Source organism: Amphiprion ocellaris, chromosome 9, assembly GCF_022539595.1.
Source record: "Amphiprion ocellaris isolate individual 3 ecotype Okinawa chromosome 9, ASM2253959v1, whole genome shotgun sequence".
NCBI lineage: Eukaryota > Metazoa > Chordata > Actinopteri > Pomacentridae > Amphiprion > Amphiprion ocellaris.
In genome coordinates, this window is record NC_072774.1 from 27,151,851 (window position 1) to 27,166,407 (window position 14,557).

General features: G+C 35.3%; 2 protein-coding genes across 2 annotated transcripts; one reads left to right on the forward strand and one right to left on the reverse strand.

Moving 5' to 3' along the window:
* The first annotated feature begins 222 nt into the window (after nucleotides 1-222).
* Nucleotides 223-3,414, forward strand: LOC111562419 (zymogen granule membrane protein 16-like). The gene is made up of 6 exons (XM_023260928.3): nucleotides 223-318; nucleotides 549-610; nucleotides 755-881; nucleotides 1,634-1,733; nucleotides 2,687-2,776; nucleotides 2,854-3,414. Exons 2-6 carry the CDS (start codon nucleotides 559-561, stop codon nucleotides 2,992-2,994), a joined length of 510 nt encoding a protein of 169 aa, XP_023116696.1. The 5' UTR covers nucleotides 223-318; nucleotides 549-558; the 3' UTR covers nucleotides 2,995-3,414.
* Nucleotides 3,119-14,401, reverse strand: cmtm8b (CKLF-like MARVEL transmembrane domain containing 8b). The gene is made up of 4 exons (XM_055013333.1): nucleotides 14,270-14,401; nucleotides 5,118-5,291; nucleotides 4,919-5,038; nucleotides 3,119-3,731 (listed from the first exon to the last, which is right to left on the reverse strand). The coding sequence occupies exons 1-4, from the start codon at nucleotides 14,399-14,401 to the stop codon at nucleotides 3,645-3,647; spliced, it is 513 nt and encodes a 170-aa protein (XP_054869308.1). The 3' UTR covers nucleotides 3,119-3,644.
* Between the last annotated feature and the right edge of the window lie 156 nt (nucleotides 14,402-14,557).

The following is a 14,557-nucleotide window of genomic DNA, read 5'->3' on the forward strand; positions in this document are numbered from 1 at the left end:
AGGTTGTAGTTCTGACTGGACTTCCCACAAGTGTGGAGCAAAATATGCTGCTGAACTTGATGAGCTTCAAAAATTTTCTATTCCTGGATCCTTTTCTTTCAGTTCCTGGAATCACAAGCTCAAATAGGAATGTTAAGGTGTGTGTGTGTTTGTGTGTGTGTGCGTGTGTGTGTGTGTGTGTGTGTGTGCGTGTGTGTGTGTGGGTGGGTGGGTGTGTGTGTATCTATGGGTGTGATGTGCAGATATAAGTGCCGCTGATACAGTGTCACTTCATCCTCTGTTCAGGACTCAGGCTGGTTTCAGGAGAACAGACTTCTGGTGAGTTCGTCCGTCTGTATCTGGAGGTTTTAAGATTGCAGCTTTTGAATCCTTTAAGAAAAAGCTGCTACTAAATGAAGAATTTAAACTTGTGTTTTTTCCAAATGTTGATATTTTGAATTACTGATATTGTCTTGAGGTCAGATTGTTGACTGACTCCTTCAGATTGTTTTATGTGTGAGAAACTTTTCATAGATGATAAAGATGCTATTTTTTAATTTCTGTTTCAGTGTGGCCAGAATGTTTTCCCTCTCACTCGTTGTCCTGCTATGTGCCTGTTGCCTGGCCAAATGTAAGAAAACCCATCTATTGCATCCTGTGTACATTAATTTGCTCTCTTTAAACTAACACCAAACTCCTGTTAAGATCGTTATATTTTGATAGTTGAGTCCAGATGCCTTTTTCATCCTAATATGTTTTTTTTTAACCTCTGCAGCTATGGAGGTGAAGTACTCCTACTCTAACGCTGTTGGAGGAGGCAGCGGCACTTCGTTCTCCACAGAGGGAGCAGGAAGGATCACAGCAGTCAGGGTCTGGGAGATTACTGGTGCTTACATTACAGGGTCAGTCTTCCTCTCTCTCTTGTCAACATGTGCTATAGACTAGAAGTCACAAAAGGTGAAGAATGGTCTGAAAAGTTCTCAACTCACGTTTATAATCAATTTCTGCTCAGGATTGCGGTGACTGTAACAGTGGTGATAAAGATTTATACCAAGCCAGACTGCTTGGTATAAATCAGACATGTTATTTTATGTTTTTTTCTTTTTTAAATATGTAATATGGAATCAGTCCATCCTTTGGTAAATATACTGAGCATGTTTTATTAACAGTGGTATTGCTTCATTTATAAATAATGGAGATGTGCTAATGTGTGGCTGTCATGCAGCACATCTCTGTGTGTAGAATATATGTCATTTTTTGAAAGATATATAATTGAACTTTGAACTATTAACATTTTAGATGATTTACAGGCACACAAAGACTTTAAATTATTTATCAGTTCAGTTGTGATATATTTGCAGCTCCTTAGTTTGCTGAACTTGAATTAGTACTTATTCCTCAATGGGTCTGTCTTTAAAAAAAAAATAAAAAATTATGGAATTGCAGTTTTTCTTCTGATTCACAGCAAGGGCATTCAGAATTTTTAAAGTGACCCATAGGCATTTTTTGGTGGAATAATGCCACAATCCCTTCACTAGTTAACTCAATTTCAAAATTTTAGATTCTTTATTGCTTATTGTTTGATCATTCATTTTTAATGCACAAATATATTTATATTTGGTGCATAACACTGTGTTTCCTCTGCATATTCCAGTATTCAGCTGAAGAATAGCAGCCACTGGTCACCTTTAGTCGGCCGCAAATTTGGGACAGCGCTTGAGATGAACCTGTTTGATGGAGAGACCATTTCTCAGGTCAGAGGTGTTATTGTCTTTTGGTATTTCAAAATTGAACAAAAGATAAAATTAGACAAACTGGGATGTGTGAATCAAATTTAAGAGTTAATAAAGATAAGATGGGGAAACCCAACAGGTCAGCTGAAGTTATGAGTGCACTAAATAATCCTGTGTAAAGCGGCAACCCAGCGGAACCCTATGGAAGCCCATGGGTGCCCATATTAGGCATCAGACAGGAAGTTCATGTCCTCTCTACATCTGCGCTCGTGAGTTGAAACTTAGGGCACGCTGAGCTAAGCAGAAATAATTCCAGCCTAGCAGAAATAAAATAGAGGAAGGGGTCCAACTTTGGATACGATTACTTCATGGGCATCCTGATTGGGTCTTAAGACGATGGGTTGTGGCCTTCCAGGGCGGAAGAGGTGCGTTTAGAAGACATTTGCATAGGTATAAAAGTCGATGCAATGCTTTGTTTCGTCAGTTAAAATCTTGAGATTTTCCTCATGTTTGTTCTTATGGCCTCTGCATTGAATAAACATTATTCGCATCAGACTCTGAAGACTGCTTGAAGACTCTTTCTTGAAAACTTTTTAAAGACTCCAACTTTTGATCCAGAATAGATTTTTGACAATGTGTGACAAATCTGCCTGATCATCACTGGCAGAGTGAGTCACAACAATTGATACTAGAAACATCAGTTTCACATAATTCCCACCTAATAATTCTGACAAGTCATTGTGCTTTATTTAAGTTTCATTTATTCATGTAATAATTTTAAACAATCTTAAGGCAATTTTTGGCATTTATAGATATTTTAGCTCTTTTTAAAAAATATCACTAGATGTATTCTTTAGATCCAGTAACGCAAGATGTAGCAGGATTTTGCAGGTTATTGTGTGCTCTAATTTGCACTAGATATTATTCTTAAATAGTTTAGAATCGGTTTGCTCATGCTGCCTTGTATGTTTCAGATCTCTGGTAAATATCACAGCAACTACATATACCAGGTGATATTTGGGACCTCAAGAGGACGGTTCCTGTTTGCCGGCCAGCCAATACAGGTCTTTACCGGTTCTCTGTTGCAGTTGTCAACACTTATACAAATGGTTGTGTATTAACTTTTAGTCCTGTCTTTCAGAGGTCCTTCAACTTCTACCCACAACACCCAAAGGCAGAGCTCAAGATGCTGAGTGGCCGTTATAATGGAAATGGCATTACTTCACTGGCAGCTCACTGGGGAGCTGTTTCCAGCAACCGCACTGGTTCGAAAAAACAATAAATGACAAACAACAACACTGTTTGATATTCAACCTGTGCAATGAAGTATACAAGACATACTAGCATGAACACTATAATTACTGGTTTTAATGCTTTAAATGAAGAGGCATCAGTTAAAAGCAGGAGGTTGTGTATTGCACTTTTAATCAAAATTACACATATTCTGAGGAATTGTAAAGACAACAAGAGATACAACAAATGATCATATGATTTGTATCCATGCATATATTTAATGGTTGGAGGAGAAATGTGTATAATGTTCAATGTGAGCCAGTAAAGTTGGCTGCATGTGGCATGTGTTTTGGGAAATGCACATTGTTGATTGTTGTTGTTGTTGTTGTTGTTTTGCTCTTGGGACCTTGTAGCAATTATAGAAAGGGCAGTCAACGACAAAATAAAAGGATTTGGTAAAACACTAGAATTTTGTTTTTATTTTCCCACACTGGAGACACGATTACTGAAAGTTACTGTGTGCAAAGCTGTAGATCTCTGGCTGTACGTGCAGCGTCAAACATCCAGCCGCAAACATGGCGAAAACAAAAATGTGCTCGATCAGACTCCACTGTTCGCTTTAACTGATTAGTTTCCTCAGTAAATTTAGCCTCATCACAATACGACACACAGAAAAGTCTGAACCAGGAGGCGATGAGATTATTGCTCCTCTCTGGAGATTTTCCAGCCTCGGTAGCTCAGGTAGCTGCTTCCTGCGTAGCACAGAGTGGTCAGAAATGCAAAGAACTGAGAGGAGTGGATTGATAAAAGATGAAAAAGAATATGACATGGGAAAACAGAGAAGAAGAGGGAAGACAAATGAAGCAGAGTGAAGTGAAACTGTAATATCTCAAAGGCATAAATCAATCTAAACAAAAAAAAAAATGCACCCATTGTCTCATCAATGACTCGGGTCAAAGCAGTGGTAAAAGCTGTGTGTCCACATTCCAGACAGCTGATGCATCTCCAGCACATGTTAGTCTACTTTAAGCCGGCATTATCAAAATGATAACCTTTTACTCAAATGTAACCTTGAGCTGCGGTTGTCTGTTTCTATTAACAAATACAGAAAGTTTAAACTACATTGATGAATCACAGACAAGGACATTCAACTCACATATGTAATTGACTTTTGTGATATTAAAAATGACCTAGAAATGTAGTTTTTTTTTATTGTTACTTTATTTAGTGTGATTATGGGAACACAATATCCAATTCAAACCACATAAAATGTAGTTTCACATCTTATTCATCCATTTAAATAAGATTTTATGCTTTACTTTATACTTGGGCTGTTGGATAAATGTCGTTCTTTGCTCTGGGAATATAGTTTTGATAATAATAATAATAATAATAATAATAATAATAATAATAATAATAATAATAATAATAATAATAATAATAAAATAATAATAATAATATTGCCTTTAATTTATAATGCACTTTACATACAGAATCTCAAAGTACTAGTGCTAGTGCTAGTGCTTGATGAAGAAATACTGAGGCAATACAAAGTCCAATCTTTGTCAATGAGAACAGTTACAAAAGTTTTCCAAAGGGAGCATTTAAAGCAGAACTGATGATGTAATTAAATAACCAAATAAAGACAGAATTCAGCTCAGTTATGGGAAATATAGAATGTAATTTTTTTTCTTAGATATGCTACAGACAAAAGTTTAAGTTGATTTCTTTTATGAGTCTCGTGTGCAGTAGTAAATCACCTCTGAAACCAAATATAAGCATGTACGATGAGCATATTTGCAGAAGGAACTGCACCTTATTAATTATATCTTGACCTTGTTTGTAGATCTTCCTGATGACTCTGTATATGTGGTTAATGTGCTATTGCTTTATTTTTTTTAAGTCTTGGAAGCAGTCTTTTTTATCTGATGCCTTTCTCAGAAATTGCCTTGAATAGTATGGAGTGCGCTTACTGCTGAAGCTGCCCAACAGTTGTAGTTGTGTCGCCCCCTGGTGGCCTGGTTGACGGAGAGAGCATCTACTGCTGCTGTCACCAGATACAGAACAGTCGCACTACAGTGGAAACACAGCGACTACAAGAGATACAAATTACAGTCAGGACATTCCGTTAAAACACAAAGCCAAGGAAGCAGATTTTAGTGTTTGAGTTACCAGCGTATTCCAGGGGAGTCGTGTTATCCTGTTGTGGACTCCAGTGAGGTAAATTATAAACAGACAAACCGTCAGAATCCAGAACAAGATGGCAACAAACATCACCCAGCAGAGTGCAGACAGAGGAAAATAATCTGTACCGCCGATGAGAATCCACACTAACATCCCAAATACCTGGAGGAGGAGGAGGAGGAGAGGAAGATTAAAGTTCCAGTAAATCTTTATATCTTGTAAAGTAGTGAAAAAGAGACAAAGACAAGTTCAAATTCAGAATCAGAATCAGAAAAGCCTTTATTGCCTTTATTTATCCGAGTAGCAACAACAGACAATAAATGAATAAATAAACAATTCTAAATCTGAGAATTTTAAATAAGAAATTCTACAAGTCTAAGTATAAGAAGTACTGTCTAAAAGTAAGTGAAAAACCAGGGTAATAAATTTGAATATTATTTCAATTAGAATATTGCACATGAGGTTGAACACTGTATATGTATTGAATATTGCACTGACAGAAGTCCTTAATGATTTTCTGGTAAATTCGGGCAAACCAAACTAAAAACAACAAAAACTTAATGTTTCATGTCACTTTTATTATTTAATGTCCAACTGGCTCCATCTCAGCTGCATTAAATTGTTGTGGGCACTGTTCCCTCTAAACTGGCCGCGTGCGCAATTGCGCACTGCTGACACGGTCTCCGCGCACAGAAAATCTGCGCTGCGCACAAAAAAAAAAAAAAAATCCAACCTAAATTGTAAATAAAATAAACACGTAACAATTCATTCTGTGCTATTTTTCAGTGTGAGTCAGTGAGTGACTGGCTGCTGCAGCCAATGATGCGATTCACATACGTATTTACCATAGACTGTATATAATGGTATTTACGCAGCTAATTAACGTCAGGCGTCCTTATGTGCAGCCACCTGTTCTCATAGATATGAATGAGTAGATAGGACACGCCCCTTTGAGCTCGTGCAACGGCGAGGCTAAGCTAGTGGGGGAAAAGTTTCAGTGCATTCCGTTGATGGAGATGGCATGAAAACGGAAACAAGTATGCCGTCTCACTGTGCTGCATACAGTTACACACTACGTCGTACAATTGAGACAAGGAAACTTGGAATGACTTTTCATAGGTAAGAATAGTTTTTGGCTCTTTTTTCATTATGAAATCTTGTTGCGAGCTTCCACTCTATGAGAGCTAACTAGTTAGCCACTAGCAAAATGCTAAGGCGAGCTAGCAGCTTGACAAGCAAATACCAGACGATTAATAGTAGCTGTAGTAGTTGTACAAGCAGTAGTAGTAATACTAAAAGTACAAGCAGCAGTAGTAGTATAAACAGCTGTTAGAGTCATAGAAGTAGTATCAGCATTTGTAATAGTATTACAAGTTGTAGTAGCAGTGCCAGTATCAGCAGCAGTAGTGTGTACTACTACTACTACTACTAGTAGTAGTCACATTGCTATTACTACCACCAATACTACCAATAGTAGTTATAAAGCCTAACTCATGTATATCCAGATTACCATCTATGTTCTTCCTCCAAACCCATTTTATGATTGGGATTACAGGCCGTTCTTTAGGACTGCTCTCAAATAATTGAAATGTTACTAAACAAGGTTATACTTATCAAATTAAATAGCTCTGGTCTCCAGTATATTGGCGAATTCGGTTATTTGTACTTAATTTATTAGCATGATTTCTTTTTAATATGTTGTGTACAGACTTAATTACTTCTCTGTCTACTTTTCTTACTCCATGTAGGTTTCCCAGAGACTATTGGTTGAGGAGGAATTGGAAGTTTGTCGGCTTAGACCTGGTGTCATTCCATCAGTGTTAAACTTCCCGGCTCATCTTGGAAGAGTACGTGCCAGAAAGACCACGACCAAGCAGCCTTGAGATCTTAGGCAGCGTCTCCCTCAGGTGGGTGTCAGCGGTGTTCACGGTCAGGTCTGTAGAGGGGGGAGGCCGCCACCCACCTCCCCACCTACTCTCTACCCTGACTCCACCCAGACTCCGCCTTGGCTCCACCCATGTGGTCACTTTATTAACTATGATGCCAAAGGGATGACGAAATTACTTCTTTTCATCTGCTCTGTAGCTCAGTGAGTTAAGGGTTTAGTGCTGCAGGTCACTGGTTCAAGACCAGACCCTTCTTAAATTTTATCAAAATCCTGACAAAGAAAAAGAAAAATGCCAGTGGTAGGTCTTGAACCTACTACCTTCCACTTGGTAGTCTTTCATCTTACCCCCTAAGTTACTAAATCAGATACTAAATCTTCTTTTTTTTTGCGCATTTAACATCTATTTTTTTTGCCATTTTCGAGTTTTTTTTTTAACTTGAGTCTTGACTCGACCGTTTTTCTCAGGAGGTTGGACTTCAGCCTTTGTGCTGGAGGGTTGAACCCTCAGTTCCAAGACTTTCAAAGCCTCCAGACCTCCCGAGTCCTCAGGACCTGAGCTTTCACACAGTCTGAGGGCTGAAATTTTCTAAGTCCCACAGTAGTTCTCTGTTAGATTGAACTTTCAGACAGTCCAAGGACTGATATCTTCTAAGTTCCTGAGTACCTCTCTGTTAGTTTGAACCTTCAGACAGTCTGAGGACTGAAATCTTAAAAGTTTCTCAGTACTTCTCTGTTAGTTTGAACCTTCAGACAGTCTGAGGACTGAAAACCTAAAAGTTCTTGAGTAGTTCTCTGTTAGTTTGAACCTTCAGGCAGTCTGAGGACTGAAATTTTAAGTTTCTCAGTACTTCTCTGTTAGTTTGAACTTTCTGGTTAACAGAATCCTTAAAACTTGTGACCATGAGTCTTGATTTCACATTTAGATCATCCATCTGAGTTCTTCTCAAACCTTCACCTGTGGGTTTTTGAGAAATCCTCAACAAACTTTGATTCTCTTCACTGAACAGTAAAGTTTGTGGAGATCAGAAGGTAACATTAGTTTGATCAATGCCTTCAACTACTAGTAGACTTTATCTGGAAATCAGTTTTCTGAAATGAGTTCTTAGTAAATCTGTCCACAATCAAACCAAGAACATAGAAAGAGGAAATGTTTGAAGAAACAACTTGATGTTTTCGTTTGACTAGAAAACGCTTTCAGACCTTTATCTTTTTTTGCTCTTTTTGATCGTTTTATTGTCTCTTCTGTTTAATTTGATCTTCTAAAGTCTAACTGGTGTCTTTTCAAATGTTTTGTCTTTAGTTTGATTCTTCTTAAACGTTTAGTTTTGCTCTTTTCTCACCTTTGATTCCTTTCTAATGTCTGATTTGATTTCCAAATGTTTTGTCTTTTAATGTTTAATTGTTTTTTCAAATGTTTTATCGGCTTGTTTGAGTTTCTTTTTCTTTCCCAATATTTAATGTTTCGATTAAATCTTTAAGGTTTTTCTTTTTAAATGTTTTACCACCTTTTAATGTTTAATTTTCTTTTTAAAGGCTTCATTGTATTTTCTGTTTAATTCCTATTTGAAGTTTTATTGTCTTTAAGATGTAATTTTCTAAGTAAACATTTAATTCTTTAATTAAATGTTCTGTCTTTTTTGGCCTTTTTCAGCTTTTTATTGGATAGGCGTAGTGAGAGACAGACAGGAAAGGGGGGAAAAGAGTCAGGGGAAGACTTGCAGCAAAGGGCCGCAAGCGGGAATCGAACCCGAGACGCTGCGTCTGGGACCAGCACCAGTGTCACCCACTTAACCCGTTGAGCTATACGGGCACTCATGTTTTGTCTTTTTAAAGGTTTAATGATCTAATTAAATGTTTTGCAGTTTTTAAAATGTTGAATAGTGTTCTTGTTTAATTGTATTTTTTTTTTTAAAGGTTTAATGATGGAAAGTATTTCATCTGTAATTTGTAATATTTGTATTTTAAAAATATTGTTTAATTTCATACTGACATGTATTGTATCGTGTCGAATGATCTCATTCGATATTTTGTCTGTTTAATATAATTTAATGTAATTTAATGTTTATCTCTATTAAACAGACAAAATATCGAATGAGATCATTCGACACGATACAATACATGTCAGTATGAAATTAAACAATATTTTTAAAATACAAATATTACAAATTACAGATGAAATACTTTCCATCATTAAACCTTTAAAAAAAAAAATACAATTAAACAAGAACACTATTCAACATTTTAAAAACTGCAAAACATTTAATTAGATCATTAAACCTTTAAAAAGACAAAACATTTAATTACAAAATTAAATGTTTAATTAGAAAATTACATCTTAAATTTCTTAATTAGATTATTAAACCTTTAAGAAGACAAAATATTTAATTAAAAAATTTAAAAAGAAAATTATTAAAGAAAATTACATCTTAAAGACAATAAAACTTCAAATAGGAATTAAACAGAAAATACAATGAAGCATTTAAAAAGAAAACTAAACATTAAAAGGTGGTATATGTATATATAATTTAATTGGAATTAATGTTTAATTCTATTAAACAGACAAAATATTAAATTAGATAATTCAACAAGATACAATACATGTCATTATGAAATTCAACAAAATTTTTAAAATACAAATATTAAAAATTACAGATAAAATATTTTCCAAAATTAAACATTTAAAAAATAAAATTAAACAAGAAGAATATTAAAGATTTTAAAAAATGCAAAACATTGAATTAGATTATTAAACCTTTAACAAGACAAAATATTTAATTAAAAAATTTAATGTTTTAATAGAAAATTACATCTTAAAGACAATAAAACTTCAAATAGGAATTAAACAGAAAATACAATGAAGCATTTAAAAAGAAAACTAAACATTAAAAGGTGGTATATGTATATATAATTTAATTGGAATTAATGTTTAATTCTATTAAACAGACAAAATATTAAATTAGATAATTCAACAAGATACAATACATGTCATTATGAAATTCAACAAAATTTTTAAAATACAAATATTAAAAATTACAGATAAAATATTTTCCAAAATTAAACATTTAAAAAATAAAATTAAACAAGAAGAATATTAAAGATTTTAAAAAAATGCAAAACATTGAATTAGATTATTAAACCTTTAACAAGACAAAATATTTAATTAAAAAATTTAATGTTTTAATAGAAAATTACATCTTAAAGACAATAAAACTTCAAATAGGAATTAAACAGAAAATACAATGAAGCATTTAAAAAGAAAACTAAACATTAAAAGGTGGTATATGTATATATAATTTAATTGTAATTAATGTTTAACTCTATTAAACAGACAAAATATTGAATTAGATAATTCAACAAGATACATGTCATTATGATATTAAACAAAATTTTAAAAATACAAATATTAAAAATTACAGATAAAATATTTTCCATCATTAAACAAAGAATATTAAACATTTTTAAAAAATGCAAAACATTTAATTAGATTATTAAACCTTTAAAAAGACAAAACATTTAATTACAAAATTAAATGTTTAATTAGACAATTACATCTTAAATTTCTTAAATCTTTTTAATAATAAAACTTTTTAAACATTTTATTGTATTAATTTTTTTCCTTTGATTTTAATTGCTTTTTGTGATGTAGTTTATTTCTTTAATCTTCTTTTTCTGTCAAGACTTTAACCCCAACCTTAAAAATGAAATAAACCCTTAAATCACAATGAAAATACTTCTGTTGTCACAATCATGAGTTAGTCAGTTATTCAGTTTATCAATTCAACTTTATTTGTTTAGCACCTTTTACACAGATGACAAAACTAAACAAGCAAAGAGAAAAAACTATACTAAAACTATGATTAAAACTCAAAAACATTAAAAAATAAATAAATTAAAAATTTAACATCATAATAAAACGTGTCCAGGGGATGGAGGGAGTTTATTGAAGTCTTCTTGGGCTCACATGGTAAATCATTTAAAATCTAAACTTGATATTCAGTCTAAGGAAACTGGAAACTGCAGAGCGACAGAAGAACCAACAATATCTCCTGTTTTCTCCTTTAATGAGTCGACTTTTCTTGTGCTTTCAGACCAAAGAACTACAGACTCTTCACAACCTGCTCAAACTCTTGGTACAGGACCTCACCACACGGGTCAAGAAGGTTTCCAGCTCATTTCTACTCTGAAGCTCACCTTCTCCTGCTCAAACTGCTGACAAATGTTTCTGCTGCTCTAAAGTCTGGTCTCCAGAACTTCCTAAAAACTCTCAAAGTCTCTCCTGCTGCAGGTTGCTTTGTAGAACTGTTGCAGAAAACCTCACTAAACCACATGGAAGGGCCTCAAGATAGTCATCCAAATGAAACCATACAAAAACCAAACTAGCACAACCCAAACACTAAAGTCTCCTGCAGCCTACCAGAGAACCTCTGAGAACAGAGAATCAGGACAGGAACTCTTACCTTCTGGACAACCAACATTGGTTCTCAAACAAGAATACAGAATGTGTCTGACCAAAAACCTCTAAAGACTCACTACAGCCAAGATAAAGACACAACTCAGCTTGACCAAACCCACTAATCACTGCACACATTAGTACCATGTGCTAACTGTGGCTAAAGAACCACATGTACCAAGACAACTATCCAGTACAAAGCCCTAAAACACACCAAGAAACACATTAAAGATGATTTTACTGCTGGAAGCTGCAAGCCAACACCTAAAGAACAAACTGAAGCAACAGAGCCAAACCCGGTTCTGTGGTGAAGAGAAGCAGAGGAAATGTTTGACTGCAGCTAAATAAAGCAGGAAGACACTGAGCTGCTCAGGTGTTCCTGATAACACCAAGCAGCCACCTGGACAGCCAATAGGAACACAGCCACCTGGACAGCCAATAGGAACGCAGCTTCCTGGAAGTCCAGAGGGCTGGGTTAGTGAAGGAAATTTAATTTAAAGTTGAAGCAGAAAGTTAACAAAGAAAGTTGAAAACCACCTTCTGATACCTGAAATCTCTGAGTTTTCACACAAAGAACACCTGAACATGTCAAACTGGTTCCATAGTAGAACCATCATTGTAAAAACGTCATAGTATGGTGTGTTGCTCAAAAAACATTAGGACCCGGCTGTCAGGGGACAAACATGTAAGAAACATGAGAACAGAGAGAACCCAACCAGTAGGTCACAGTTTATCATCCCCCAGTCATCTCCTGAAGTCCATATGGTGAGAGACATCAGTATCTGGTTGTTAATTTACCAGAGGATGCTTATAATCATGCTGATGTGGTCTGTACTCTACAGTATTTTAGTGACTCAATAAATGCCTAAGTTGTTTTTTTAAAAATGCTTTTTAGTTTTTATTAAACATTTAAGAGCCTATATGTAATCAATAAATGGCCTTTGCCTATCTTAAGAAAAATTCACTCAGAACTCTGATATGTTAACAGTACTAAATAAATCAATAAATACATGCATACACACATAAATAAGTTAATACATTAACTGTGTTAAGATAAGATTTAGATTTAAGAAAAAAAAAGTTGTTTATGTTTTTACAGAATCCAGTATTGCTCACTGGTTGGTCATTACATTTTGTTAGTTTGATTTCACTGTTTAAAATGATGCCACCTCTTTTCAGACAGAACCTGTGATAATAAAACAATACAAAATTTTTAGTTTCATGTTAATAAAGCACTTAAAGCTTTAAATATGGCTAAATGTTTTTTTCAAAATTAAATATATCACTCCTTAGGTGGTAGTGGCCCCAAGTTCAGTAAAGTTGGAAAGATATTCACAGATTCAGACTTCCAGCATCAATAACATTAGATATAGGTTGTCAAAACATAAACGGTGCCTCTTTCCCATTGTTGCAAGGCAGACAATGTGCTACAAGCCCAGTTTTATCAAAAGTAGCTGTCTTTCAAGCTACAGGAATAACATTGGTGTCTATGGAGTGAACAGGGTCCATCTGTAATTTGCAAAACCACTGCAACAGTAAAGAGAGACAAATATTCAATAACTTCACTCTTATACATTGTAGTGTCACTAAAATCCCTGCAGCCTTCAGCTGGCTCCTGTTGACAAAGTGTTTTAACAGAAATGTAAATGCTGTAATTTGATTCTTTTAATGAACCATGTAACTTGAATGGATGTGATGCTGGTGTGACCACAGTGCACACGTCTGATGTTGCTCACAGTGGTCCAAGGGACGCTCAGGGAGTTTGTCTGTTTGCTCAGACTCAGGAAAAATTAGAGGGAACATTGGTTGTGGGTGTGAGTAACTAAATCTCTTTCCTCCCAGCACTATTCCAAACCCCACCCTTCCTCTTCCACAACAAAAGATTCCTGCCGATGGTTCATATCGCAGAATGAACCATGAAAGAAAATGTTTTCTGGTGTGAATCATGACTGAGAGCTGGGCTGGTTTCTCTAACAATTAATTCACTTCTAGTTTTAACATCATCTGCTGAGTTTCTCAAATGTTTCACTTTTATTTGACCCCTTTGCAGGAGAAAGTCATGCTTTTAAAATCTAGTTTTTATTGTTTAATCAGCATCTAATGCATCTCTCTCTCTCTCTAGTATTTCTCTCCTGATTTGTTATATCTTTTGTAATCATATGCAGCTTTAGAAAGTGACATTCTAGTGTTGAAAAACTTGTTGCAGTGGTTTGAAATCAGATTACTTCAGCTGAGAGCCTCTGCATGGGAGCCAGCCAGGCTGTATTTACAGAAAGGCTGCCCAGACTTTTTTCCTTCAGCTGAGTTGGAAGGAAGAGAGACAATGAGGGAGAGAAGAGAGGAAGAGTTGATTTGCTTGGTGTTTTTTGGTTAACTTCCTATTTTCATAGAAACACAGCTCTTAGTTTTTCTCAGACTCTTTTTGTTACACGTACAGGAATGCCACAAAAATCTACTTTCTTGACAGTGGATTTGACATTTTATGATATTAGACAGTAATTAAAACAGCTGCTTTTCAAACTCAATCAGACTTTATATGCATCCATAGTATTTTTTATCAAACTGTGATTAGTCTGTGTGTGTTTCGCATCTTCTGCACTTTTAACATGACTATAAAGTGAGTTTCTTGTAAAATAATGTCTCTTCTAAACATCAAAATGACCATTACGTCCTGATAATGATTATTAAACATATAATCTGTGGTTCTGGTAGTAAATTCTTGACATCAGATTAATTTCAGAGTTACTGAGCGTTCACAAGAGCGCAGCCTTGAAAGATCTGAAACTCAAAAGTGACACTTACGATCTCAGCCATGAGGAGAATCCCTTTAGTGGTTGAGGTGAAATGCTGGTCGAAGGCCAAGGTGGAGGTTGAGATGTTGTACTGCGGTACTGAGGGACTCCTGCGGGTCGACACCACCGCAGGTCTCTCCATGATGCACTGACGCAGAAAGCATGAGGGCTTCCAGTGTCGCTGCAGCAGAGGAAGTTGTTTTCCTGTCCGGGAACCCACCAAGGACACTCATCTCTCTGAGTGTCTCATTTAGGTTTAATTTAAAAATTATTGACTCTCTCTACACTGGCACTGAAT

What these genes read in the sequence shown, in the direction of transcription:
- LOC111562419 (XM_023260928.3), top strand. Translation starts at nt 559, where the DNA reads ATGTTTTCCCTCTCACTCGTTGTCCTGCTATGTGCCTGTTGCCTGGCC. An exon ending in TGCCTGTTGCCTGGCCAAAT is followed by an intron (nt 611 to 754) that starts GTAAGAAAACCC and finishes TAACCTCTGCAG; the next exon opens with CTATGGAGGTGAAGTACTCC. An exon ending in TTGCCGGCCAGCCAATACAG is followed by an intron (nt 2,777 to 2,853) that starts GTCTTTACCGGT and finishes CCTGTCTTTCAG; the next exon opens with AGGTCCTTCAACTTCTACCC.
- cmtm8b (XM_055013333.1), bottom strand. Translation starts at nt 14,401, where the DNA reads ATGGAGAGACCTGCGGTGGTGTCGACCCGCAGGAGTCCCTCAGTACCG. An exon ending in GACTCCCCTGGAATACGCTG is followed by an intron (nt 5,039 to 5,117) that starts GTAACTCAAACA and finishes TATCTCTTGTAG; the next exon opens with TCGCTGTGTTTCCACTGTAG. An exon ending in ACTGTTGGGCAGCTTCAGCA is followed by an intron (nt 3,732 to 4,918) that starts GTAAGCGCACTC and finishes CACTCCTCTCAG; the next exon opens with TTCTTTGCATTTCTGACCAC.